The 25,517-nt window shown below is 46.7% G+C and overlaps 1 protein-coding gene across 1 annotated transcript; it reads right to left on the bottom strand.

Annotated features, from left to right (window-relative positions):
• Nucleotides 1–5,362: 5,362 nt before the first annotated feature.
• On the bottom strand, nucleotides 5,363–24,272 carry nsd1a (nuclear receptor binding SET domain protein 1a; the record flags this gene model as incomplete). Its single annotated transcript, XM_083652549.1, has 23 exons — nucleotides 23,976–24,272; nucleotides 22,440–23,308; nucleotides 21,831–21,972; nucleotides 21,492–21,664; nucleotides 18,970–20,887; nucleotides 18,674–18,870; nucleotides 17,474–17,753; nucleotides 16,983–17,080; nucleotides 16,822–16,872; nucleotides 16,456–16,707; nucleotides 16,230–16,322; nucleotides 15,985–16,108; nucleotides 15,153–15,353; nucleotides 10,506–10,685; nucleotides 9,133–9,289; nucleotides 8,829–9,034; nucleotides 8,589–8,701; nucleotides 8,224–8,493; nucleotides 7,919–8,035; nucleotides 7,657–7,798; nucleotides 7,378–7,487; nucleotides 6,848–7,046; nucleotides 5,363–6,150 (listed from the first exon to the last, which is right to left on the bottom strand). The coding sequence occupies exons 2-23, from the start codon at nucleotides 23,289–23,291 to the stop codon at nucleotides 5,363–5,365; spliced, it is 6,663 nt and encodes a 2,220-aa protein (XP_083508675.1). The 5' UTR covers nucleotides 23,292–23,308; nucleotides 23,976–24,272.
• Between the last annotated feature and the right edge of the window lie 1,245 nt (nucleotides 24,273–25,517).

Raw genomic sequence — 25,517 nt, 5'->3', positions numbered from 1 at the left:
CCCTGCAGCACCGTTCTCCTATCCGTCACAACGTTCTCTTCTCCCCGGCTGCTCACACTCTCTCCAGCCTGTGTCTCACCTCCGGCCTCCACACTCTCAGTGCAGTCCCTGGCCAAGTGCTCCGGCGACCGGCAAGTCCAGCAGAGTCTCACCTGCCCACCGCCTGCACGTCTCTCTTCTCCCGCTGTCCCCCGATCTCCGACAGCCTCTGGACACTCCCTGGCCAGGTGTCCCATCTTTCCACATAACCAGCAGGCTCCCGGTCTTCCCCAGTACCGTCGCGTCGCGTACCTGGTCTTTCCCCTGGGACCGCTGCGACACCATCTCGCTAGATGGCCCGGTCTCCCACATGTCCAACACAGTCTCCGTGCTGGCTCCGGCCGCTGCTCACCGTGCAGAGTGGCCTCTTTTATTAGCTGCATCAACTTCTCTGCCCAGGCAGGCGTAGCCTCCAACAGCTGTCTGACCCCCTTCAACAAACGGGCTTCCATCTTCCCCAAGTTGGCAGACCACCAGCTGTGCTCCGGAGGTATCGTCAACTCCCGGCGTGCTCCGTCACGTGCCATTCCGCTGTGGTCGTCCATGGCAGCTAGCTAGAAACGGCTAACTGCTAACGCTAAGTCGAGCCTGATTTTTAAGCCAAAACGATCCCACTTCTGACACCAATGTGGCGGAATGAGGCGCACACCGAGGCAGATCCTTTGGCTTATCAAACTCTTTATTTAGCGAACGGACAGACACACATGAAGGCAGGAACGCCAACACTTCGCTAGCTTCTCCTACCTAGCCTAGCTCTCCCCAGCACGTCTGCTCTCTTCCAGCTCCACACAGCTCTCCCGACCATTCCCACTTCCTCCCCTAGTCTCCACCCACTGGCCCTATGCTCCCTTCACTTGCCACTCCAAAACCCCAATCCCCACATGCACAGAACATCATAACAGACAGATACAGTTAGACATACACCCTACTAGCTATCCCATAATACTCCACCTTACCCCACGCTACAATATCATTCATAACAACACTTTCACTAACGTTAGTGGAGACCAGACTAGCTAATTTACCTGTTGGACCAGACCAGAGTAGACTTGAAGCTAAATTAAATTAACGTGGCGTCAGTAGCTCTGTCTGTAACGTTAACGAGTCTGCAAAAAAACAGCGAGTTTGACAGACAAACAAACGTTATTAGCTAGCTAACACTACATAAAACAAACACAGTAGAAAGGCTAGATACGTCGGACAAGCATGTTTGCCAACCATTTAACCATTTAAATTGAAAGTACCGTAGTCGGCCGAAAACAGCGAGAGGGTTTGACAGCATTTATTTGACAACACGCACTTCCCCAAGTGGTACCCGGAAGTAAATTTGTTTACATGGTGACGTCACGGTGATTTGGTCTATACTCTTTGCGCCCAGCCAAGCGCATAGGGCGCACGGCGATTATGACGTAATCGCACGGGGCGTGTCGGGGGGCGAGGCCTGAGCGCAGCGCGGCGCGTCCATGGAGATTTTTCTATCAGCGCATCGGGTTTTGCTGCCTGTGCCTGTGAGATCTCCGTGGTAGGCTATCAGCGGATATCTGCTGTGATTGAGTCCTCACCATCGTCAAGTTGCCTTAGAAGCATGGCGTTCGATTATAACGAACTAGTTGTGTGGCTTAGCCTTCCCAAATGTTGAGGGTCGTTTTTTCTAATTTAATACATAGAATTGGGAACGTTACATTCAATTTCATTCAGACTGCCTGGAGCCTGGAGCTGCGCACTGAGTATGTTCTGTTTTGGCCCGCGCAGATTGCGCGCGCCCTCCTCGGAGCCCCGCCTCCAGCGCGTGCGCGAAGAGTATGCCAGAAGCTTTAGGTGCTCTTAAGGCCTAAACATGGTCGTCCGTCAGAGCCTCGCCCCGCCCTCCGAAATGTGGCGAAAACACAGCTCATAGTTCAGGGTTCAGTGGCTCGAAAGCGGACATGTTTGGAGAGAAGCTCGCGCTGTTAGAAAAAAAATCAGGCACAACGCGAGCGGCCGTTGGAGCTAGCGAATAACCACGGCCAACAAATTTACGTAATTTGACGCGCCCGCCCCTCGCTCCACCCCCGCGCCCTTCACAGCAGGGTGAGCATAATTCAGCCGCACGGGGAGGGGGTGCCGTCGGCTGACGGGGGCTGCTCGAAAATGTGACTTCACGGCGACGATACGTATCTGAGCCAGCCAATCACGTTGTCCTGCGTTGTTTGGGACGTGTATAAAAGGCGACCGCAGATGGGGGTGGGTGGGGGGAACCCCCAGAGAGAGAGGGAGGAGAGGAGGAGAGAGAGGGGGAGAGGAGAGAGGGGGAACCAGAGGAGAGGAGGGGAGAGGAGAGAGGGGGAACCAGAGGAGAGGAGGGGAGAGAGGAGAGCAGAGGGGGAACCAGAGGAGAGAGAGGGGGGAGAGGGGGAACCAGAGGAGAGAGAGGGGGGAGAGGAGGAGAGAGAGGGGGAACCAGAGGAGAGGGGAGAGAGGAGGAGAGAGAGGGGGGGAACCAGAGAGGAGAGCAGAGGGGGAGAGGAGAGGGGGAACCAGAGGAGAGGAGGGGAGAGAGGGGGAGAGGAGGAGAGAGAGGGGGAGAGGAGAGAGGGGGAACCAGAGGAGAGAGGGGGAGAGGAGAGGGGGAACCAGAGGAGAGAGAGGGGGGAGAGGAGGAGAGAGAGGGGCAGAGGAGGGGGAACCAGGGGAGAGGGGGAGAGGAGGAGAGAAGAGAGGGGGAACCAGAGGAGAGGAGGGGAGAGAGGAGAGGAGAGCAGAGGGGGAGAGGAGAGGGGGAACCAGAGGAGGGGAGAGGAGAGGGGGAACCAGAGGAGAGGAGGAGAGCAGAGGGGGAGAGGAGAGGGAGAGAGGGGGAGAGGAGAGGGGGAACCCCTCCCTCCCACCCCCACAGTGCCCAGGGGCACTGTAGGCGTGGGCAATTCTTTCCACCATACTGATTTACATAAAGTAAGTGAAGGGCCATACATTTGACATCATACCTGCCAACACTTGCAGGAGTCTCCCTATTTTTAACCCTCTCTCCTGCTGTGATTGGTCATTTCTCATGTTAATGCCCCTATACACACATACATATATATATATAGCCTACCGGTGTGTGTCATATATATATATATATATATATATACAGTATATATATAAAGAAAGTCAAATAACATTAAAATAGGATGGCATGTAGGATTTTGTCTTTCAATATCCTCATTGCAGCCTCGCTTGGTGTTGTTGCTTCTCACAGGAATGTGTCCCTCTAACAGAGAGCCCAACATGAGCATGAGCGCCTGGCAAATGAGGAAACTGGAGCAACTCCTTAAGCATGAGAAGAACCGACCAGTGACTCAGAAGCTGCCTGGCAATCTGCAATTCATCTCCACTGACATTCATCTCCACTGACATTCATCTCCACTGACATTCATCTCCACTGACATTCATCTACACTGACATTCCATCTACACTGACATTCCAGATAGGTTTTCTCTACGTGAACAAATGGTCATCTGAGACGGTCACCTGCACCAAGGATGTTGTGAAGAAGCGATCGCAGCACCACAAGACCCATTTCAGAGGTATAAAACTCTATTTCATAAAAATCTGCAATGTTCTGTACGCCTTTAAGTCATCGCATGACTAGGTTATTTACCAGATAGCCTACTGTATATACACTAAAACATACAAAACATGACCTCTCAAAGCAGTACACTGCTGGCCTTGTCATCTATTATGCTTTCAAACATACATTCCTCTACCAGATGTGACCTATGAGGGATGGAAATGATGATTTTACTCAAATTTAATGGATGGAATAACAATGTTTCCTCAACCACTCATAGCTTTTGCACACCAAGTCCGTGTTTTCGTCCGAAATTGACGCACGGCAAAAAAAAAGAATACAACCTCATTTGTGTCAATCATCATTGACACACCGAGTCCGACAATTACGTCCGTCATTTAAGTTTTCGGACGAGGTTCGATTTTCTGCGTTTTTCGCATCAGTCAATAGATTTTTGCGAGCTGGGACCCGTCTGTGTTTTCAGATGACGGATTAAAAAACACACATAGGAAAACAATGGGACTGTGTGTGCAAAGACCTTTAGTGATATCTGTGATGGACTGTGTGTGCAAAGACCTTTAGTGATATCTGTGATGGACTGTGTGTGCAAAGACCTTTAGTGATATCTGTGATGGACTGTGTGTGCAAAGACCTTTAGTGATATCTGTGATGGACTGTGTGTGCAAAGAACTTTAGTGATATCTGTGATGGACTGTGTGTGCAAAGACCTTTAGTGATATCTGTGATGGACTGTGTGTGCAAAGACCTTTAGTGATATCTGTGATGGACTGTGTGTGCAAAGACCTTTAGTGATATCTGTGATGGACTGTGTGTGCAAAGACCTTTAGTGATATCTGTGATGGACTGTGTGTGCAAAGACCTTTAGTGATATCTGTGATGGACTGTGTGTGCAAAGACCTTTAGTGATATCTGTGATGGACTGTGTGTGCAAAGACCTTTAGTGATATCTGTGATGGACTGTGTGTGCAAAGACCTTTAGTGATATCTGTGATGGACTGTGTGTGCAAAGACCTTTAGTGATATCTGTGATGCATTTGGAGGCAAGTATATGACAGAAATGTCATCTTCTCTGTGTCCGGCACTCAGCTCTGACCTACCTGTAAAATGGAGGAAAGGGGGTTAATTTAGATTAGAAGCAGTAGAATCACACACAAAAAGAGAAGACGTTTCTTTCGGGAGAAGCTCTGCAGTTCACATGATTCGAATGGTTTATTTCTCTGTATCCGTTAGAAGCATCAAGCAGGTGTTGTGTTGTGTTTTTAGAACATGGATCAGTGAGAACACTCTTTTTCCACCACTCTTTTTGATTTAGAAAGACAAGATGAAGACAAATGACAACGAGATAGGATGCCCGCGCGATGACAGTCAGTGGTAGGATGAGACTTCTCATCCCGTTTTTTTCCTCTTTTTATATATATATTCCAAACATAGAAAAGGCAAAAAAAAAATATAAAATAAAATGTAAACAACTTTGAGAGAAAGAACATAACAGCACCAGACACAAATAAACATTATAGACAGAAGTTTTTAACAGGACCGAGCCGATCGGTCCTCGAGCCATAGCACCAGTACGCATCCCCCCACTGCATCGGTCCGCAGCCCCGGGGACGGGAAGGCAATACAGTACCAAAATGAAGGCAGTGTCGCACTCAACTAGGTACCAAACCAACACACTCTACTGTATAGTCTTTTCCTACGTTTAGTTTTTCTGTCGAGAGCAGAGTGGCTTCGAGGGAGCGGATTGGCCGAGTCCGAAGAGGGAGGCGAGCCGGCTCACTTGTCATCGTCCTCCACTCTCCACCACTCGTCCACCTCTCCCTCCTCGGTGTCGTCCCCCACGTAGTCCCCCCAAGTGTCATACACATCCCCCTCCTCATCCTCCTCCTCCTCCTCCTCCTCTTCCTCCCCCACCAGTTCACCTCCGTACTGCTGCTCATCCTCCTCATCTACCACGACTTCCATCTCCTCGATGTCGTCGCCGTCGTCGTCATCGTCGTCGTCGTCGTCGTCCTCCTCCTCGTCGTCGTCGTCCTCATCATCCTCATCTTCCTCCTCCTCCACTTCTAACTCGTCCAAATCCCCGTCCTCTACCTCGCCGTCCTCCTTCTCGCCCTTGGAGAAGGAGGAAGGAGAGGAGAACCCTTCAGTTCTGTCCGCAAGGTAGGACCTGCTGCTGGAGGGTAAGAAACACGAGGTAGCGGTCTTTGTGTTGATGTAGAGGCGAGGGGGAGGGTCCCGCTCCTCCCCGTCGGGGGGGGAGGAGGGCAGGCCGGTGGCGGCAGAGTCGGCTCTGGATTCGGGGACCAGGGAGGGAGGCGGGGGCAGGGCCTCAGCGGCCCCGGGGGTCCCGTCGTCGGGCACGTATTCGCGGATCTCGCCCGGCTCCAGGGGGTCGGCGCCGCACGGGTCGTGCTCGCTGCACGACAGCTTGCCGTCCAGCCGGGAGATGAAGAGCATGCCTTCACGGTGTTCCTTACAGTACGAGCTGGGGCACATCTCACAGAACGAGGCCGCCTCTTTAGCACACACGTCACACTGGTGCCACGGACACTCCCATCGCCCTGGAGACACAAGTTCACGCTTATTGCTCATGATAAGCCAACATGATTTGGTCATTTTGAGGTTAAAGGTGCAATAAATACAATGTTTATTGTCCCATAGCATAAAAATGACATTAATAAACTGCAGAGGGTTGCCAGGGTTGTTAATGATTACCAATGGTTTAGCCAGGTGCTGAGATTTCTGGCTTCTAGGGATGGGACAATATATTGAAATTCAATATATCATAATACAAAAATGTGTCCATGTGTCGTGGGGGCAGAAAAATGAACCGCAATTTTAGTTACATTTTATTCTGCTGTAGAAACGCCAAAATTATGACCTTTTTTCAACTGTTCATTGATGGAGGTCCGTGCTAGTATGAGTGAGACATCAGCATTGCAAAACATTTTGTTCTAAAGCCAAAAAAAGCAAATGGCAAAGCAGTATTATTATTCCAATATTTTGCATGATGATGTATGACCTATTCTCAGTTGGATCCCCACTCTAATCAGCTAGTGTCTCTATTGTGAAAATGTGATTTCATTATTCATGTCAGTTACAGACCACTGTCAGCTGTGCCAGAGACCTGCCAGTGTTGTTCTTGGTCATAAAAACACAAAAAAATCACAGATTTTTAGTAGTATAATATAATAGTAGGTACGAAGCCTTCTTGGCAGAACTGCATGTGATACAATGAAGCATCTCCACCCCACTTGCCTGCAGGTCTCTTGGCCAGGTTGAGACAGTCGGCATGGTAGACCTTGGGGCAGCCGGGTTTCTTGCAGGACACGATCTGTCCCCCGTCGCCGCAGCTGAAGCACTCGTCCTCCCTCTCCTTGGTCACCTCCTGCTTGGTCTTCTTCTTGCCAGGGACCTTCTTCTTGCCTTCCTTCAGCTTCTCTGCAGACGGCTGGTTCTGCACATGGACAAAGACGCTCAGAAGATGGTCTAACACAGGGGTTTTCAAAGTGGGAGGCGGGCCTCCCCGGGGGGAGGGGGGGGGGGGGTGCCTCCAAGCAGTTTCAGGGGAGGCTCAGTGAATGGAAGTGAAACAATATTACATTAGTTATCAAAAGGAGACCACATAGAATAGCCTAAATGTGTGTGATCTGGTTAATGAGATAGTTCAGAGATACAGTAGTTTGGGGGAATTTTACTATTTTCCCAAATGTTTTATGTATTTGGTGTAGTCTGACAGCAATATCACAATCAGGCCGAGCTAAAAGTGTTGAAATGTGAGTCTTCACCTTTGTCGGTCGGACACCCAGGAAACCGCTGCAGTTGGGCGCTCCACATTTACACACAGTCTTCCCATTGCCAAGACACTCCAGGTTGTAGTTGAATGTCAGCTCCACACCTGTTGTATGTACTGCATTAGCTCCACACTGTACTCAGATTATAACAAAAATCATCTGCATTCTGATATTACTCACTGATAATATAAATGATCAATAATATAATATATAATATAATATAATATAATATAATATAATAATATGATCAATAAAAAGACAACGAGTTGGGACCTTTTGCGATGTCCTGCAGAGCGAACAGCCCCACCCTGGTGTCCCCGTTCACAGTCCACTTCTGAGTCTCACAGTTGGGCTGGCAACAGTGGTTCATGAAGCGAGCCTGGTTGCCCTTGGGCCCGGCATCGATGATCCGGTCCTGACATAACGACGTACAAGCGTAGGCTTAGGACACGCACCGAGCATTTCATTTGAATGACAAATGGCGTGTGCTGCTCCCCCGGCGTGCACCACGTTGTTTTGTTTGACTCAGACTCACCTTGTCCAGTGTAAGCATGTAGAAGTTACAGATGTCGTTCTCCTGAGCATGTCGGATCCTGGTTCGACATTCTTCCTCATCGATCACCTCTCCCACATATTCGTTCACAAAGGCCCCCTGAGAGAGAGAGAGAGAGAGAGAGAGAGAGAGAGAGAGAGAGAGAGAGAGAGAGAGAGAGAGAGAGAGAGAGAGAGAAGCGAGCGAGCAAAGAAGAGATGGTCAAACAGAAGGGAACGAGGAAAATGTGGATAGTTCATATCACATTTATCAAAAATATTCTCTCGGCTTTCTCCCGGGCTGCCGACCTTCTTGATGTCGCAGATGCTGCGTAAGCCCCAGCCACGGGACAACGTCCTGAAGATCTCCACGGTGGTGTACTGGCGCTTTGTGAAGGCCTGGTTCTGACAGCGCTCCCCCGCCACGCACACCTGAGGGTGGCACTCGTACATCAGCATGCGGTTGATGCACTCCGAGTCGCCGCCGCACGCGTTCTCGTCGGACGCCTTGCAGTTGCAGCGCGGGATCTCCGACAGGTCGGCCGTGATGATCTGCACCTTGCCGATTGGTCGGTTCACCTGAGACAATGGCACAGTTTTTTTTCTTAAGCGTCACATGTTATCGTTATTATTGGTCAGTCTAACAAAGTGTGTTTTTGTTGATACGCTGTTACCCTAATGTGTCTGTATGGAGGAGGTTTCTTGTCATTCTTTCTCTCCTCCTGAAGCTGCTTCATCTCCTTCTCCGCCTGCAGCTCTTTGAAGCGCTCTGCTGCTTCAGTCAGGGCTACAAGAACAGATACAGTGTTTACTTAAACTATTTAAAATAATAACTTGAGCCAAGTGAACTAAAAATGTGTAATAACATTTTCAATCGAGCACTTGCAAAAAAAGACAGTTAATAGGCTACATGCCTGTCTTGTAGATTGCATCAGCACCCTTGCCCATCTTCTCTATGTTCTGCGTGTCTCCTTCCATGTAGGGGAAGACTCTGGCCTGGTACGTCCACACAAAGTCTTTGGAGCCAAAGAACTGCACCGGGAACTCTCCCACCTCATGCTTCATCCTCAAGATGTTATTTGGGACGTCTTTGGTGAGACAGACTTCTGCGGGCCACCACCTTGAGCAATGAGAGACCCCAGGGTCAAATGTTCATCAGCCTTTGGTGAGAAGAGAACCACTATCAATAATAGGGGGAGACTATTTCTCTCTCCTTACCTGTAACGTCCCCACTTGACCCACAGGAGGTCCTTGATGCGAGGCTTCTTCCCAGCTTTGCAGTCGTTGCAGAACCAGCTGCCCTCGGGCATCTCCATGCTCAGACACTCCCGGTGGAAAGCAGCAGGACAGGCCTCACAGCACAGCAGGCTGCCCCCTGCAGGCCGCAGCAAGACACAACACATCACTGAGACGGCAACAAAGTGGAAAGCGTCTTTACCGTCTTTACACTATTCAACAAAACCAGTGCACAACTGTATTTTGTGGCTCATTTTTGCGCTGCTAATATGAAAAAGCAGGAATTTGTTTTGTAACATCAGACATTCTTGTTCAGCTGGTGATGACACGCAGCATCTTCTTTACATTGTAAAACGAGAGATGCGAGAGTTTGAGACTTTTGATCGATGCTAGAATAGAGTTACAGTCATCTAAGGATGAATGACTTTCTCCAGATTACATCCTGATAAAAACCCTGTGGAAAGACAGTAGCTCTCAACTGGAGGAAGCAAGAGTGTACCACTCTCTTGATGTTAATCAAAGCTGGTTTTCATATTGGCTGATTGTGAAACAATTTGAAAGTGCACGGTGGTCAAAATAAGACTATTTCTTATTTGCTGCAAAAAAACTTCTTGAGAGTAGCCAGGCTGTTCGAACTTAAAGGCAAACACTTTTTGTTCAAATGCTGCCACACCCCTTTTTTGGTCACAGTTTGAAAAAAGTGGAATAGTGTGAACACGCCTCGAAGTTATGGTCTAACACAAACTCATATTCCGAAATATACTGTACAAGTACGCTTAAAGTACAAGTTACTTTCAAAATGTAATATACTACATATTACTAGTTACTTTCATTTGAAAGTAATAAGTTACTTTACAATATTACTGTCTGTGTAGGGTAACTTGTTACTTATTACACTACTTTTGCATTACTTTCACCAAAATAACAGCAGTAGCAGAATGACATCGCCGCCCCGGAATCATCCCGGAAAATAATTTCAAGTGTCTTGAAATCAGTCCATCAGAACCCATCAGAACCATCCAAGATTCTAAATGTTATCCTTTTCCTTTTTTTATTGTCATCTATAGTGGTTATTTGCATGAAAACACACAATTTTATCAGGAAATAATGGTATCTTTATTTAAATATGTGCTTTGATTAAAAAAAAGTAACTCAATATGTAACTTGTGTTACTTGACAAAGTAACTGGTATAATATTACTGAAATCCTATTGGTAATAAGTTATATTACCGAGTTACTGCTAAAAGTAATATATTACATGTAATATATTACTTTTGTAATGAGTTACCCCCAACACTGGTAGTAGATCTGCTTTGATGACAACGGAGATTGACACAAATCATCACCAGACTCACCTTCAGAGCAGACGAAGCACCAGCTGACATTGATGTGCTCATGGTTCTTGCAGCCCTTGCGTGGAGTGAAGTGGTTGGGACAGAGGAAGCTGTTGTTCGCCAGCACCAAGCTGCCTGCTGCCATGCAGTTGTCATTGGCGTGATAGGCTGTGGGGCAGCGCACACATCGAGCCAACCGACCTACATCAAGGAAACAGGAAGGAAAGACACTTTTAGTCTCTGCAAACGCATTTCATCCAAGCTTTGGAACAACATCATCACACACAAAGTTGTGCAATAGTGCTTTTTTTAGTTTTTCAGTGATCAATTTGATGATTCAGATCTTGACGAAATCGTAATTTACGTTGTGAACCCCACAGCTCCAGCTCCAACACTGGAGTTACACACAGGGATACGCGGCCTCCTGCAAGATGTGTACTACTTACTTGAGGTGATGAATATGTAAATCAGTGGTACTCAACCTTGCCCTACCTCAGGAGCCACAGTGACACAAAAAAAAGGCTTTGCAAGAGCCACAATGCCCAAAAAAAAGGTCCCTTTCCTCCCATTATTTTATGATATTTTTATTTATTTATAGTAGGACTTAAAAGAGCCACAACTACCCATAAAGGAGCCGCATGTGGCTCTAGAGCCTCGGGTTGAGTATCGCTGATTTAAATCAAGGCGTGTCCACCACCTCCACATTACAATTTCACACAGACTCCAACTCTGACTAAAGTTCATGTGTACACTCCTTTCCTTACGTGCACAAAGCCCAGCAATAATGTCTAGTTCCCTGATGCAAAAAAAAAAAAAAGCATAATTATAATAATAATAAATACCCAACACATAAGACAAAGTGAATCAAGTCACAAAAACTTGAAGCAATAACCTGTATCTCATGGAACGCTTTGAATGTCTCCTCTGTCGCCTTGTTTCTTTGAGTCATACAGTGGGTTGAAGTTGTAAGGGATCATCAAAAGAGAGGGTACTGCAGAGTGTACAAGCTAGAAGAGAGGGTACTGCAGAGTGTACAAGCTAGAAGAGAGGGTACTGCAGAGGGTACAAGCTAGGAATACTGGGAAACCAGAGGGCTTGTACGCACAACTGTACCCAACTAAGTCTAGACATGGATATACCACAAGGCAAGCAGTGGATTCACGGTTTACTCTACCTCTACCAAAAACAAATGCACTGAAAAAGACGGTAATGTATAGAGCAGTTGCTTACTGGAATAAAATACAGAGAAATATAACTATGGCAAGGAACAAATGTATGTTTAAAAAAAAGTTAAAACTTGCAGTTATGAATAATGAGATAGATTTTGGTCTTTGATTTATTGATTTGTTAATTGTGTAACATGGAAGGAATTTGTATTACGGTATTAGATATTATGCATTATGTATTATTATATTGTAATCAAGTATTTCAATTATAATATGATGGTCTAATGTAAGTATGGTAAACAAAAGGTCAGTATAAGTTGTTTTTGCTGGTGCAATTACTCGGGAAGACCGATACATTTCTTTTTGTTTATGAGCAGAGTTGATACGGTTGATATTTGACTGACATGAATATCAAATATCTGACATGAATATTGACTCACTTGTTTTTGTTTGTTTTTATTTATCTTTGTTGTGTTGTTTTTACTCCAATGCTTTTGGATTTTTGTGTTTGTATTTTACGTGTTTGGACCCCAGGAAGAGTAGTCTCGCCTTTGGTTGTAGAGTAGACTAATGGGGATCCACAATAAACAATAAACCAGGGTGCCAGGAAATGGCTCAAATGCACTGACTTTAACCCATTGATACCTGATGCAGCATTTGCGTGTATATCCCTCATTTGTGTGTGTATCCCTTTAAGACCGCGAACCGCGTGACGCGGTTCGCGGTCTTAAAGGGATACACACACAAATGCTGCATCAGGTATCAATGGGTTAACACCTAGTGCATCCCGTGTTTACATTGTGGACAGAGCCTCAATACTGTGCAGTCTATTGACAGTTTTTACACACACATTTACACACACAGTTCACTCCTCCACATAGTGAGTCACATACAAATAAAGCACAAGAATAACATATGCAGACCGGGCAGAGATATTGAGCTACTGTTTGACGAAACGCGTGGGCAAGATGTGCGATTTAAGCGACTTTTAACCATCGACATATAAAGATTATTTTATGTATTTATATGATAAATAAATAATACATTTAAATTATTTATTTATTTGTTTTATCTCAGTGGTTTGGTGGCAGAAACAGTCCACCTCCTGGACTGATTGTGTACCAGATTTCACAGAGAATGGTGGAATAAACAAAAGGAATCCCGTCAGCCCCGCAGTCCTGAATATGAAAATGCCTCCATAACGGGTTCAGAGGAGAAGGTCCCAGATCTCCACCCAGTAAATGTGGGATGAAGTGGAACAAGATCTTCGTAGCATGAATGTGCTGCCACAATAGTTGCACTTCTTTGTGATGCTATCAAATAAGCATGGACCAAGGTACCCGTGGAACATCTCCAGCACCTTGATGAAAACATGCTTTGAAGAATTTAGGTCAAAGGTGGTCCTCCTAACTGGTTTGTGTGTCATCTGGAAACACAATGGAGGACGCATGGAGTTTCGTAATTGTGGCCAAAACAACTGGCCCCATTGGAGTCGGACGAGAAGCCGTGCACCAGAGGGCGCTGCAGCACATCCGTGGCTGGGGGAGGGGGGGGAGGGGGGGAGAGAAACCGGAACTCCTGGCTCATCCCAATGGGAATTGTTCTACAGCGACTACTAACATGTTGCAGGTTTCACGTCACGAGAAGCATGAACACCAAGGTACATGGATGCTAGCTCCACTTGTCTGGCCACGCATATAGACCATCCCATAGGTATACCTGAAGAAGTGGCCACCAGGTGTGTATTGGCCAGACAGACGCTGACATGCAAAGATGCACAATATCAAGGACAAATTCCATCGTTCTGCTTTCCAAACATAATCGAGTAAATCAGCATGCAGGTGATCATCAGGCCCCACAAAAACACATTTATAGAATTGAAAATCGATGCAGTTGGACACTGGCATGTCTATGAGTAGACTAGACAGCATTTTGTTATTACTAAATTTATCCTAAAAACAAAAACAATTAATTTATTAATTGATTATTATTATTATTATTGAATTAATTATTAAAAATAATTTATTTTAAAGTGATATTTTACCATACCTTGATCCAAATAATGTCCCATGGGCATGTTGCCATTTCATTCTTAGCACACCGTTGTCCTTAAAGAGGACATGACATATTTTATCATAATGTATGACTAGTTCATTTGCATTTCACCTCAAACAAGACAGGACATGCTTTCAAGTCTGAAATTTACCTAGATTTGCTAGAAAGATGAACATTTCAGCTTTTCGCCAACTAGGGCACAGCAAGATGATGTTGTTAGGTTGAAAGTACAGTACAGTACAGTCCAGTCCAGTCCAGTCCAGTACAGTACAGTACAGTCCAGTACAGTCCAGTCCAGTCCAGTCCAGTCCAGTCCAGTCCAGTCCAGTACAGTACAGCACAGCACAGTACAGTAGTGGAGTACAAGCTAGTTTGTTGATAGTAAGGATTTAGAATTTTAAGTACAGGCTCACAACATATAAGCTGTTGTGTTTCTGACTTGGATAGTAAAATCCTTACTATTACTAGTCAACCTAGACATCATCAAGCAGTGCCGTAGTTGGCGAAAATCTGAAATGTTGTTCATCTTTCTAGGAAATCTGCGTACATTTCAGACTTGAAAGCAGTGTCCTGTCTTGTCTGAGGAGAAATGCAAAAGATTATAGATCAAATGTTTCATGTCCTCTTTAGCAAAACTGACAAAAGTGAATGATGTTTAAAGGCAATGCCTGGGCGGAAAGAAATGAAAAGTCCATTCAATAAATAAAGAGCATTTTGTCATTCCTGTCTGGGTTGCTGTTGCGCTGTGGGGACCAATGCCCAGGTGGGTTATCTCGTAAAAAAAATAGGGCCTTTCGGTGTGGAGTTTGCATGTTCCCCCCCGTGCTCACCTGGGATTTCCTCCATAGAAGAAGAACCCCCCACTAAAAAACATGGCAAAGAAGATCATCGCCTGACCAGCGATGTCTAAGAAGAAGTTGGTCCCCGGGCACTGCAGGCCGCTCACCACTCCTGACCCCGCCCGGTGGAAGGAGGAGCCAGGATGGGTCAAATGCGGAGGACAAATTTCATGGTGCCTCTGAAGCGGGTGTGTGTGTGTGTGTGTGTGTGTGTGTGTGTGTGTGTGTGTGTGTACATTGGACTCCAGGAAGATTAGCGGTCATCTAGGCAGCAGCTAATGGGGATCCTTTTAATAAACAACAATAAACTAGCCGCCATGCACGTGTGCATTGATGTATCTGTGACAAGTAAAGACGTGGTTTGTGTTCGTCCTGCTGAATGGCGGTTCTCTGTTTGAAACCTAGAGCTGACGGTTCTGTGTTTGAAACCTGGAGCTGACGGTTCTGTGTTTGAAACCTAGAGCTGATGGTTCTGTGTTTGAAACCTGGAGCTGACGGTTCTGTGTTTGAAACCTAGAGCTGATGGTTCTGTGTTTGAAACCTGGAGCTGACGGTTCTGTGTTTGAAACCTAGAGCTGATGGTTCTGTGTTTGAAACTTAGAGCTTACCTTTGGAGCTGCAGATGTTGATGGGGTTGGTGATGTGGCAGGACAGACACACATGCAGGGAGCAGCGGAAGCTCTTGTTGTGCGGCTGGGTGGCTGAGTGGGCCAGGATGCACTCTGCGTGGTAGAACTTCCCACACAGGGGGATCATGCATCGCTTCACCCCGTTACCAGACTTCTTACACACAAAGCATGAGTGGACACCTGAAAGAAAGCAACAGACCACGTTTTGTTTTTCTGAACTATATGCACAGTGGAACACATTTCACGATCAATGACACATTGCTTTCAAAACTGCATAAGGGGACATTCAGACCAAAAGCGTTTTTGGAGCTGCCAGCGTCTTTCTGCAATTCATTCTCTATGTAAGGATGCGCTAAACGTGCTCCTCTCTTAATGAACGCACCTGGCATTAAAACGCTGGTGGCGTCTGTTGGTTTTGGAGGAGCGCTGTGGGCGTTTTAACTTTAAAAAAAGTTGAACATTATATTAGAGGAAAAGCGCCCTGCTCGACTTTTTCACTCATCCTACCTTTTCTCCTCCCGAGGGATTTTCAACCTCCGCTGCTGCCAGAATTGGCAATAATCTGGCTTTCATGTTGACAGTGAACAACATCAAACAGACAAAACTAGCTGGCTACCGTCCTTGTGGTCGTTGTGTTCTGATCTGTACTGCACGCGACTACAGGGGAAAACAAACGGAGCACAAAGAAAACGCTCCGTGCGCTGTGTTTTGTGCACAATGGAAGCGCCCTCGACATGATTTTCATAGCGTTCTGACTGAAAAAAAACGCTTTTGGTGTGAACGTCCCCTAAGAAGTCAAACTTGTACCCACCAGTTTTGCATTCATGACACAGAAATTTCCCCTTGGGGGCCACTGACAGGCCGATACACTGTGGGTGATAGGCTCCATAGCACTGGCCTTCACACACCAGCAGGTCCCCTGTCCTCTCACACACCTGCAAGAAGATACACAACGTCAGGTAGGCTGTTGTTCTTCTGAGACACATCAGGGGTGTGTCAGGAAACCCAGCCTTCAAAAGGAAGAGAATACAGGAAACTCCCCGTAGGCTGACTCACCTGACAGACATTCTCCTTCAAGGTTGTTGCTCCTATTTTCCCTTTGACATCCACGGGGGAGGAGAAACTGTCATTGAGACCAGGAGCGAGCACCTAGAGAGATGAGGAATGCAGAGTGAAGAAAGGCCTCCGACGAAAGATTCTGTTTCCTTTTAGATAAGACGAGTTATGACCATAAGCACAGAGCGTTATGAATTGAACTGACTGAACAATGCGACGTGCAGACCTCAGATTTGGGAGTTAGTGTTCCATTGGGTACGTTTTGTCTGTCCCCGATGCTGCAGTCCTCCGTGTCTGCCTCCTGCTTGGGGGTCTTACACCCTGGGGGCTGTGCCTCCTGCTTGGGGGTCTTACACCCTGGGGGGCTGGGAGACGCGGCCGCGAGGAGGACATCGCTGCTCTCTGGAGGCTGCGGGACCGCAGTGACCGGGGCAGACGATGTGCTGGGTACAGGCTTTTGTTTCTTCACAGATGCAACCTGTCCATGGCAAGGTGTCATTGTGTTATGAGTGTATCATTGTGGCATCACACTGTTTGGGTACTAACATGTTTTTTTATTGGGTTAATTTCAAACTTGTGTACTCTTGTGTACCTGAGTGTCCGTGACGACCCTCTTGACCTCTGAGGTAATTCTCTTTGACTCCTAGAAAGCAAAGACAGAACAGGTTGTGAAAATACAGCAACAGTTTCAAAACGACTCCAAACTGTCTATTGGAACTCTTCTTCTTCGTCTCTTTCTCAGCGGCAGCACACCTTCTTCTTTGGAGGAGTAGCAGACACTTCTTCTATGGTGCATTCCAGAACCTTGTGGGACAGCTTCCTCGGCCTCTTTCGATCTTGGTTCATTGACCCTGTGCCAAGAGCAAAGGTCATGTGACTAATGTGTGCATTACCTATTCAAACTCAATAAAGAATATCACAAAGGTCATGTGACTAATGTGTGCATTACCTATTCAAACTCAATAAAGAATATCACAAAGGTCATGTGACTAATGTGTGCATTACCTATTCAAACTCAATAAAGAATATCACAAAGGTCATGTGACTACTGTATGCATTACCTATTCAAACTCAATAAAGAATATCACAACAATGAAAACGGTAAATCCCGATTGTGGCCTGCAGCGGCCACCTATTCTACATGGTACTGCAGGATAGTTGATACTGGATAAGATGACGATGACAATACGCAGCACACTTAAGATGACGATGACAATACGCAGCACACTGAAGTATCTATTTACCAGATTTGAGAGGTAGATGGGTTTTTTCTGGGGTCTCTGCAGCAGAGCGAGAGCGTTGTTGTGTTGTGGCCGGGGGTGTTGAGTGTGCTACAGGAGGAAGCCCATCCGGAGGAGATAGAATCTGTTCCAGTTCTGCCGGAGCCTTGGCGGGCTGTACAGGAACCAAAGCTGAGGCGGAGGTTGAGGTAACAGTCCCGGGAGTGGTGGTGGTGCCGATATCGGGGGGTGCCGTCATCCCCGATGTCTGCTGTGTAACATTATCACTGGTGGTGTCAGGACGCTGGGAGAGACGAGCGAGCAAAAACCACGGTTAGAATCGGTTATATTAGGGGTCTAATGCATTGAGCGTGTTGATCAGTAATAACGTGTCACTAACCAGAGTAATAAGCACTGAACCACGAATTAAAAAAAAAAAGTAGTAGTGTAACAAATGATTCCCGTTTCAGTAACAATATTTTCAGTGACCTTTCAAAAACACTACTTTAACAAGCACACCCATCCCCCAATTTGCTTTTAACATAATTGTCATTCTCTTACAAAAACAAAACAAAACAAAAAAGTGTAGTTCTCCACATGGAAATATTTTATTTCATCCAGCAAAAGTATATGATTGCTGGACACTATTGGTATAGAGAGGCAAAGTGGAACGTCACTTCCTGCTTCAGCAATGTACCAGAGATTTTCATCCGCCATTTATTTTCCCATAGACAATTCGTAAAATGCTTATAAAATAGTAGTACTTCGTCGAACCAAACGGTTCAGCTAACGCTATAATCGGGAGAGACCATAGAACATTTCACTCGGACCAAAACTTAAAAAAAAACACACAAAATGTTTTTTTTTCTTTAAACCCACATTTTTTTTAACGTTTTAGTCGCAGTGAAATGTTATGCGATTTCTCCTGTTTCTAAATATATCTGTACCGTTTGGTTTGAACCAGTAAAAGTATTTTTATAAGCATTTTACTAAATGTGTATGGGAAAATAAATAGCGGATGAAAATCTCTGGTACAGTGCTGAAGCAGGAAGTAGGCGGTCACTTTGCCTCTCGATATAGCACAGTTTGTTATAATAGTGTTATAAATTAATCTGGGTCATTTTATTTTATTTGTTAACATTTACATCAGGGTCTCAAACATTAATAGGACACTGTGCAAGTAGGAGGCAGTTTAAGGGACTAAAAGGGAGGTGAACATCTCACCGTCTTGGAGGGTTCCTGGACGCTTTTCTTTGATTTCTTCTTTGGGGGAAATATTTGTTCATACTCCTCAGCCGACTCCAGGAGCCTTTTACTTGGTTTCCGCAGTCGTTTGTTTTCTGAATGAGCTGTGTTTTCTGAACGAGCCGTTTTCTCTGAACGAGCCGTTTTTTCTGAAGGAGCCGTGTTTTCTGAACGAGCTGTGTAAACAAACATAAGATAAACAACAACACATGATCTTTTTTTAGCCGTTACGCCGTCACAGCGGACAAACTGAACTGTAGCCATGTGGATCTTACCGACTGAGTCGCATTTCTCCGAGGAGTGTGAGATACTCTCCGCCTGCTGCTCAGCTGCCTGGTTTAGAGCGAGATCTGGCGTTCCTCTGATGGAGCAGGACCCGTTCACCTCAGCAGACGCCCCGCTCGCACCTCCAACCTCGGCCACGTTCTTCTCGGCGACCTCCTCGACCATCTGCCAGCGCTTCTTTGGAGCCACTTTGGATTCAGAGCTCTTTTTGAGGTAGCCGGCCGAGGGCTCAGCAGTGACGGGGCGGCGGGGTACGGGTTCGGCTAAGTCAGCGTGGCCACTAACAAACTCTCTGCCGTAGGCTAAGTCAGCTAGCTCAGGAGAGAGGCCTGGTATGCTAACTTTCAGTTTGGCAGGCAGTCGTTGCTTTCTACGCTGCTTGTCAGAGCCTCCCATCGGAGTGTGAACAGGATTCTCTTCACAGTTGTCGGTGTCATTTGTCACGAGAGCTTTAGTCCTGTTCTTGGCTTTGACCGATGTGTTTTGGGGTGTTGGGGTTTTGCTTGGCTGGCCAGCCTCTACTTTGATCCCCGATTTCGAGTCCCCTTGACTAAGACTGTCTGAAGAGTTCGGGATGAGCATGGGCTCCTCCTTGATCAGGACCGGTGAGGGGGGGACAGTGAGGGGCTTGCCATCTTTTTCTCTGGTGTCGTGCATGTCCTTCAGGAGCATCAGGAAGGTACTGAATTTGTAATTGGAGTCGGGCCGGAAGGTACTGGATTCAGAGTCACTGCTGTCGTCCTTCACCAGAGATTTAAACGTCAGCTCCTTGACATCCTGGAAAGCATCCATAGGAGAGAGAGACGAGGAAGGGGACGGACAGGAAGACAGATCAGAGACAATGTTCTCCGTCTTGATCTTAACAGGTTCCACAGCGGCTACAGCAGACACTGGACACTTAGGCTTCATCAATGAGCCGTTACGGATTCGCTTTTTATCCGGCTTTCTTGCGCGCCTTTTTGGAGAGCTGTGACGCGTAGAAGACGATACATTACCGGGCGATTCCGAGTCAGGGGACAGGGTTTTGATCGGAGCATCACTAGGTGTGTCCTGGTGATCGTCGTCAATGCGATCATCCGTTGAGATTTGGCTTGTGGCCAGTGCATCCTTGAGTTCTGTATCTTCTTCTGCTTTTAGGGCCCTTGTCATCAGACCACTGCTGGCAGGAAGATGTAGAGAGTGCTTATCACGCGAACTGTCCGGCAATTCAGTACAGCTGCCCAAACCCTGTTTAGACTTTGTATCAGTAGAAATCAATTCATTTGTTGAAACGCCGGAGGAATCGCAGGACTCTGCCTTCTTAGGATTTGTGGTTTTCTCAACGCACTTATCCTTGTCTTTCACTTTCTTGGAAACCTGTTCTTTCCGGACCACTTTGTCCGAGTCCGGCACGGGGGATATTTCTGTCCGTTTGGGACGATGGAGCATCGGAACTGAATCCAGGTCTGCGTAAGGGGAGTCCTCTGGCTCTTCTTTTAGTGCATGAGTTGCTGTGTGAAACTGATCGACCACATCCAAGATGGTCGACGGCTCCTTTGATCCACCAACTATGTGGCCAAATATGTCAGACAAGCATTTCTTCTTCTTCTTGCAAGCTTTGTTTTTGTTGGCTGGAGCGACAGTAGAGTTTGTGACGGCTGGAACTACAGTAGAGACTGTGTCGGGTCGGGGCTCATCTCCAGTGGGCGCACTACTGGATGATGGGGCTTTAGCAGGGTCCACGGAGAGAGAGGGGGGCTCCTGCGCCTTTTCAGTAGATGGTTGGTGGTGTTGGACCGGGCTGGGTACTCGTTCCTCTCCGTTGTTGGATATATTAAGCAAACTTTCTGCATTCCGTTGTCGATCTGGGAGCTGATACTCCGCTTCTGCCACGCTAACTTTCCACGCCGTCAGTAAACTCTTGGGTATCTGTGAACAACAGAATAAACAATCAAATGTGATATGTAAATTAAATTTGACCAGATTTTTTAGGTCATTTTGGACATTTACTTTATTTGTAGTCCTTTTCTTACCGTGTATTTGTAGTCCTTTTCTTACCATGTATTTGTAGTCCTTTTCTTACCGTGTATTTGTAGTCCTTTTCTTACCATGTATTTGTAGTCCTTTTCTTACCGTGTATTTGTAGTCCTTTTCTTACCGTGTATTTGTAGTCCTTTTCTTACCATGTATTTGTAGTCCTTTTCTTACCGTGTATTTGTAGTCCTTTTCTTACCATGTATTTGTAGTCCTTTTCTTACCGTGTATTTGTAGTCCTTTTCTTACCATGTATTTGTAGTCCTTTTCTTACCGTGTATTTGTAGTCCTTTTCTTACCGTCTATTTGTAGTCCTTTTCTTACCGTGTATTTGTAGTCCTTTTCTTACCGTCTATTTGTAGTCCTTTTCTTACCGTGTATTTGTAGTCCTTTTCTTACCGTCTATTTGTAGTCCTTTTCTTACCGTCTATTTGTAGTCCTTTTCTTACCGTGTATTTGTAGTCCTTTTCTTACCGTCTATTTGTAGTCCTTTTCTTACCGTGTATTTGTAGTCCTTTTCTTTTTGCTTCCCTCTCCGTCGAAGCACTGGAAGCTCGTCAAACTGATGGCCTGCCTCAAAAGGAACAATGGCTTTCGCCTCGACCCAGGAACATTCTGCGATCTCCCCAATCGTCTCCAGAAAATACAGCCGACAAGGACGGTGGCTGGGCGCTACAACATCACAATAATGATGAATTTAACCAAAATCACAGGAGTAAAGTCAAACGCCACTCAACATAATACTTATACATATAATATTATTATTATTATTCACTTAATAATAACATCCACATTCAAATCCTCTCATCTCCACAACTCTTCATGAATCGAGTCTCACCTTTCATTTTAGTGTGGGAGCCCTGTTTTGGGTCACAGGTGATTTTGCAGGGCCACCAGGGCCGCCTGTTGAACTTAGCCCACACCAAGTCTCCTTCCAAGTACAGCACCACTGGAAGGGCCTTTTTCTTTGGGCTGTTGGACTATACAGGACAATGCAAATACATTATTACACGATGCATAAGACATGCAAAACCTTAAAAACCTTTATTTCAACAGATATCACATAGTGACTATGAAATTATAAATTCTGCCATGATTGAAGTTTTGAGTAATGTTATTATAATAATATTAGGAGGAATTAAAATGTTTTTCCTGTCACGGCAGCACAGATTTAAATCGATTATCTGTGGTCTTATACTCACTGATATTTGTATTATCGTGTGAAATTATGTTTTTATTTTTGCTACCAGTACCAATACATGCTGTAATGGATCTGTGAAAGGTCAATTTAGGGTGGCACAGCTAGAGATCCAGAGCAATACAGGTCAGGCAGGGGGTCAAAGTTCATCAATGGAACCAAAACCAAGATGTATCCTGGTAGCATTACATAGCCTTGTTGTGATAGAGGTCACCCAGTAAATAGCCCAGCCAGGTAGTTCAGACTCACGTTCGAGTTGGTGCCAGCTGGTGAGATGAGAGCAGGATCAACCGGAGAGGTGAGTTCAGCATCACTGTCTGAATCCTCGCCCATACTCCAGCCATCTCCCATGCTGATTTCAGGCAGCGCGCTGGGGCTTAGTGTGGGGTTGAGTTCAGATATCGTCTTAGACATCAGATTGAAGACAGCAGGTTTGTATGCTCTCCGGTTGTCCGCCCCTGAGCTGCACGTGGAGGTCTTACAGTCTGTCACAGTTCGGGCCCGACTCAATTTCGGGGAGTGGTGAAAATAGATCAGCTCCTCGTCAGTGTGTTCGTCCTCCTCCTTGACGTCCGCGCTGTCGAACAGCGTGGACTCAAAATGCAGGTAGCCGTTGGGGATGGGGGAACAGTGCTCCAGGCTGTCGGGACTGTGAGGGGAGAAGCCGTTTCTGTCCGTGACCTGGATGGCCTCCATCTCATCGTCGTTGCCCGGAGAGGGCGGCAGCTGGACCGACGGAGCCTCAAACTCCTCGTCGGTGTCGCTGATGGGGCTCGGAGAGTGCAAGTGGTTCCTGGCGCGACGGCGTTCCCTCTGGTGGCTGCCCGGGTCCGACCTGCTAACCAGAGCGTTCAGGTCCTGCAGCCTCCTCAGCGGGCTGTAGCGGTGGGATCGCTCTGGCTGATTGTACCCCGGGACAGGTGGCTGTTTGAGGCTGGAGGATGGCAGTTGCATGGCAGACGGCGCGTCTGACCCACGCTTTGCACCACCACATTGGTTTCCATAGGAAGTAGTGGTTAGGCCATTGGGGGGCCTCAGTTCTGGCTGGCCTGAGCCATACACTGAGCCTACCCTAACAGCCCGTCTGTACGACTGACTCATGTTGCCATGGCTCTATCCTGTCGAAATCAGAAAGATGCAGGTTAGACCGGTTAAAATGTGCCATTGAGGTTTCTGACTAAAATGATCTGTGTGAGAGATCAGATCAGAGATGCTTTGATACATTGTAGCCTATGAGCCCACTCATGCAATACAATGTAGCAAAACATCTGCTTCACAACATCACCAGCTACAAACATCAACAAAAACACATCGCGGAAATAGAGCGACAATCACATGCAGTGCGACAGAAAACCTAGAGTGTATAAAGGAGCAGTCCAGCCAAGCAGCCATGCAGTGTGCACACACACACACACACTAATAAGCCGACATTGCTGGCCTCCATACTAGAGCTAGAGGCCGTCGGACGGTACAAGACAAAACACTGGATACAACCACTGACCTGCTCCGTTCACAAATCCATTGACTACTATCAGAAAATAGCGCCGCTTTGTCTGCCGACTTGGCTCTTAGCGATCGCTGATTATTATTGTGATCAATGGAGGGAACGTACGGGCTGTAGTAGAGGTGGTGACACTGTGTGAGCCATCAGAGCAGCAGAGTGGCTCACACAAAATAAGCTACAGCCACACACCGACATAGGAAGCTACTATTCACCTACAAAAAAGGTCTGATCGGAACAAGTTCAACAAACTATCAACATGTGAGAAAGGGCGAAAAACTCACCATTTGGAGGTCGCTCACCACGAACCCAGCAGCGGATGTTGGACAATTTGGCACAAAGCGAGTATTTTTCTCGGTTTGTGAAAGCGGATCTGCACAATCCCAGCTGCAGCAGCGCTAGGCCAAGGAGGCACAGCTCTCATTCTCTGCGCTTCATCGCCTCATCAGCGGCGGCCTCTCCAAAAGCTGCCTGTCACCTTTAAACACAAAATAACCGGCCAATCTCTCCATAACGCGGCGGCGGAATTCATCGCGCCATAACTGGTCCCCCGTAGCAGCCACAATAGCTTATTTACTACATTATTTGTGTGCCTGCTGTCGAAGTGCCCCTGGTTATGTTAAAACAAGCCCAGGCTGCCTGTGTTGGTGAGCAGCAGCAACCAATCGGTACAGCTACCCAACCCCCCGTCTGCAGCAGAGGGCCGTGGCACTCACTCACTCACCCTCTCTAGTCTACACACATACACACACATGCGCGCACGCACGCGTGACACACACACGCACGCACGCACAGCCAGGTGCAGTTTGAAAGTCGGCAAATAAACTAGATACATAACAGCTTTATGATACATTTATTATGAATGAATGAATGGAGGATCTATTTTATAAAGTAGCCACTCTCTCTGTTTGCCCCCCCCCCCCCCCCCATTGTTGTTTCAGTGTACTAGTCAGTGAAAGGCTAGGCCTGCCGCCTGTCTGTTAGCTATTCATGGTGGTGGTGGGACGGAGAAAACAAAACGATCATGGCAGTGCGCACAGAGTACACGGTCAAACTCCGTGCGCGCCGTGCGCCATGTTGTCTCTCCAGAGAGTCCTCCTGACATGAGGAAACAGGCCGCTAGGCGCTCAGGAAAAAGAAACGGGAGTCAGTGGCAGCAAAATACGTGCGTAAAAGGGTCGGGTTGTGCTTCGATCAAACCACCAATGGCGCTATCCATCATTCATCTGATCCCCTCATGTAATAATGAGATGGATTCATGTGCGTCCTGGCCCCATACACTCGCATGCAAAGTAGAGAGCACAATAGAGCCGCTGCTGCAGTGGCCCGGGCGCTCCTTCAAGATCAAACAAAGACCCAACAACCACACGTCGACTTGACAGCAGAGGAACTATAGGCCGCCGCCTACCTATCTGTGCTGAAAATTAAACTGCTATTTTCGTTGTCGACTCAGATGTGTGCGGCTGTACATTTCCTTAACCTTTCTGTGGTGGATGAATGGTCGAACACAGGCTATACGTGCGGTGCGCGAAGTAACTTCTTCACCCACCGGATCAGTGGCTTTGGCCGTGTCTATAGTATGGCCCTGTTTCGTCCGATTGATCGATACTGCATTCACCCCATGTTAATGACATTGACGTAGTCAATGCATGCGTGAAGTACATGGTAATTTAATTAAACATGGGGTAAATAAGAGGTATTATTACAAGGTGAAACACTATTGTCTGGGGATGAGACCTCTTGTGTACGCAGGGAGAACTGCATGCTTAAAGTGTGAGTGACAAAAAAAAGGAAAAACATTTGGCAAAGACCATTTCTTTTATTTT

The sequence above is a fragment of the Poromitra crassiceps genome (assembly GCF_964638095.1).
Source record: "Poromitra crassiceps genome assembly, chromosome: 15".
In the NCBI taxonomy this organism is placed as follows: domain Eukaryota; kingdom Metazoa; phylum Chordata; class Actinopteri; order Beryciformes; family Melamphaidae; genus Poromitra; species Poromitra crassiceps.
Note: the sequence above shows the minus strand (reverse complement) of the source record. Positions and strands in the feature narration are given on the sequence as shown.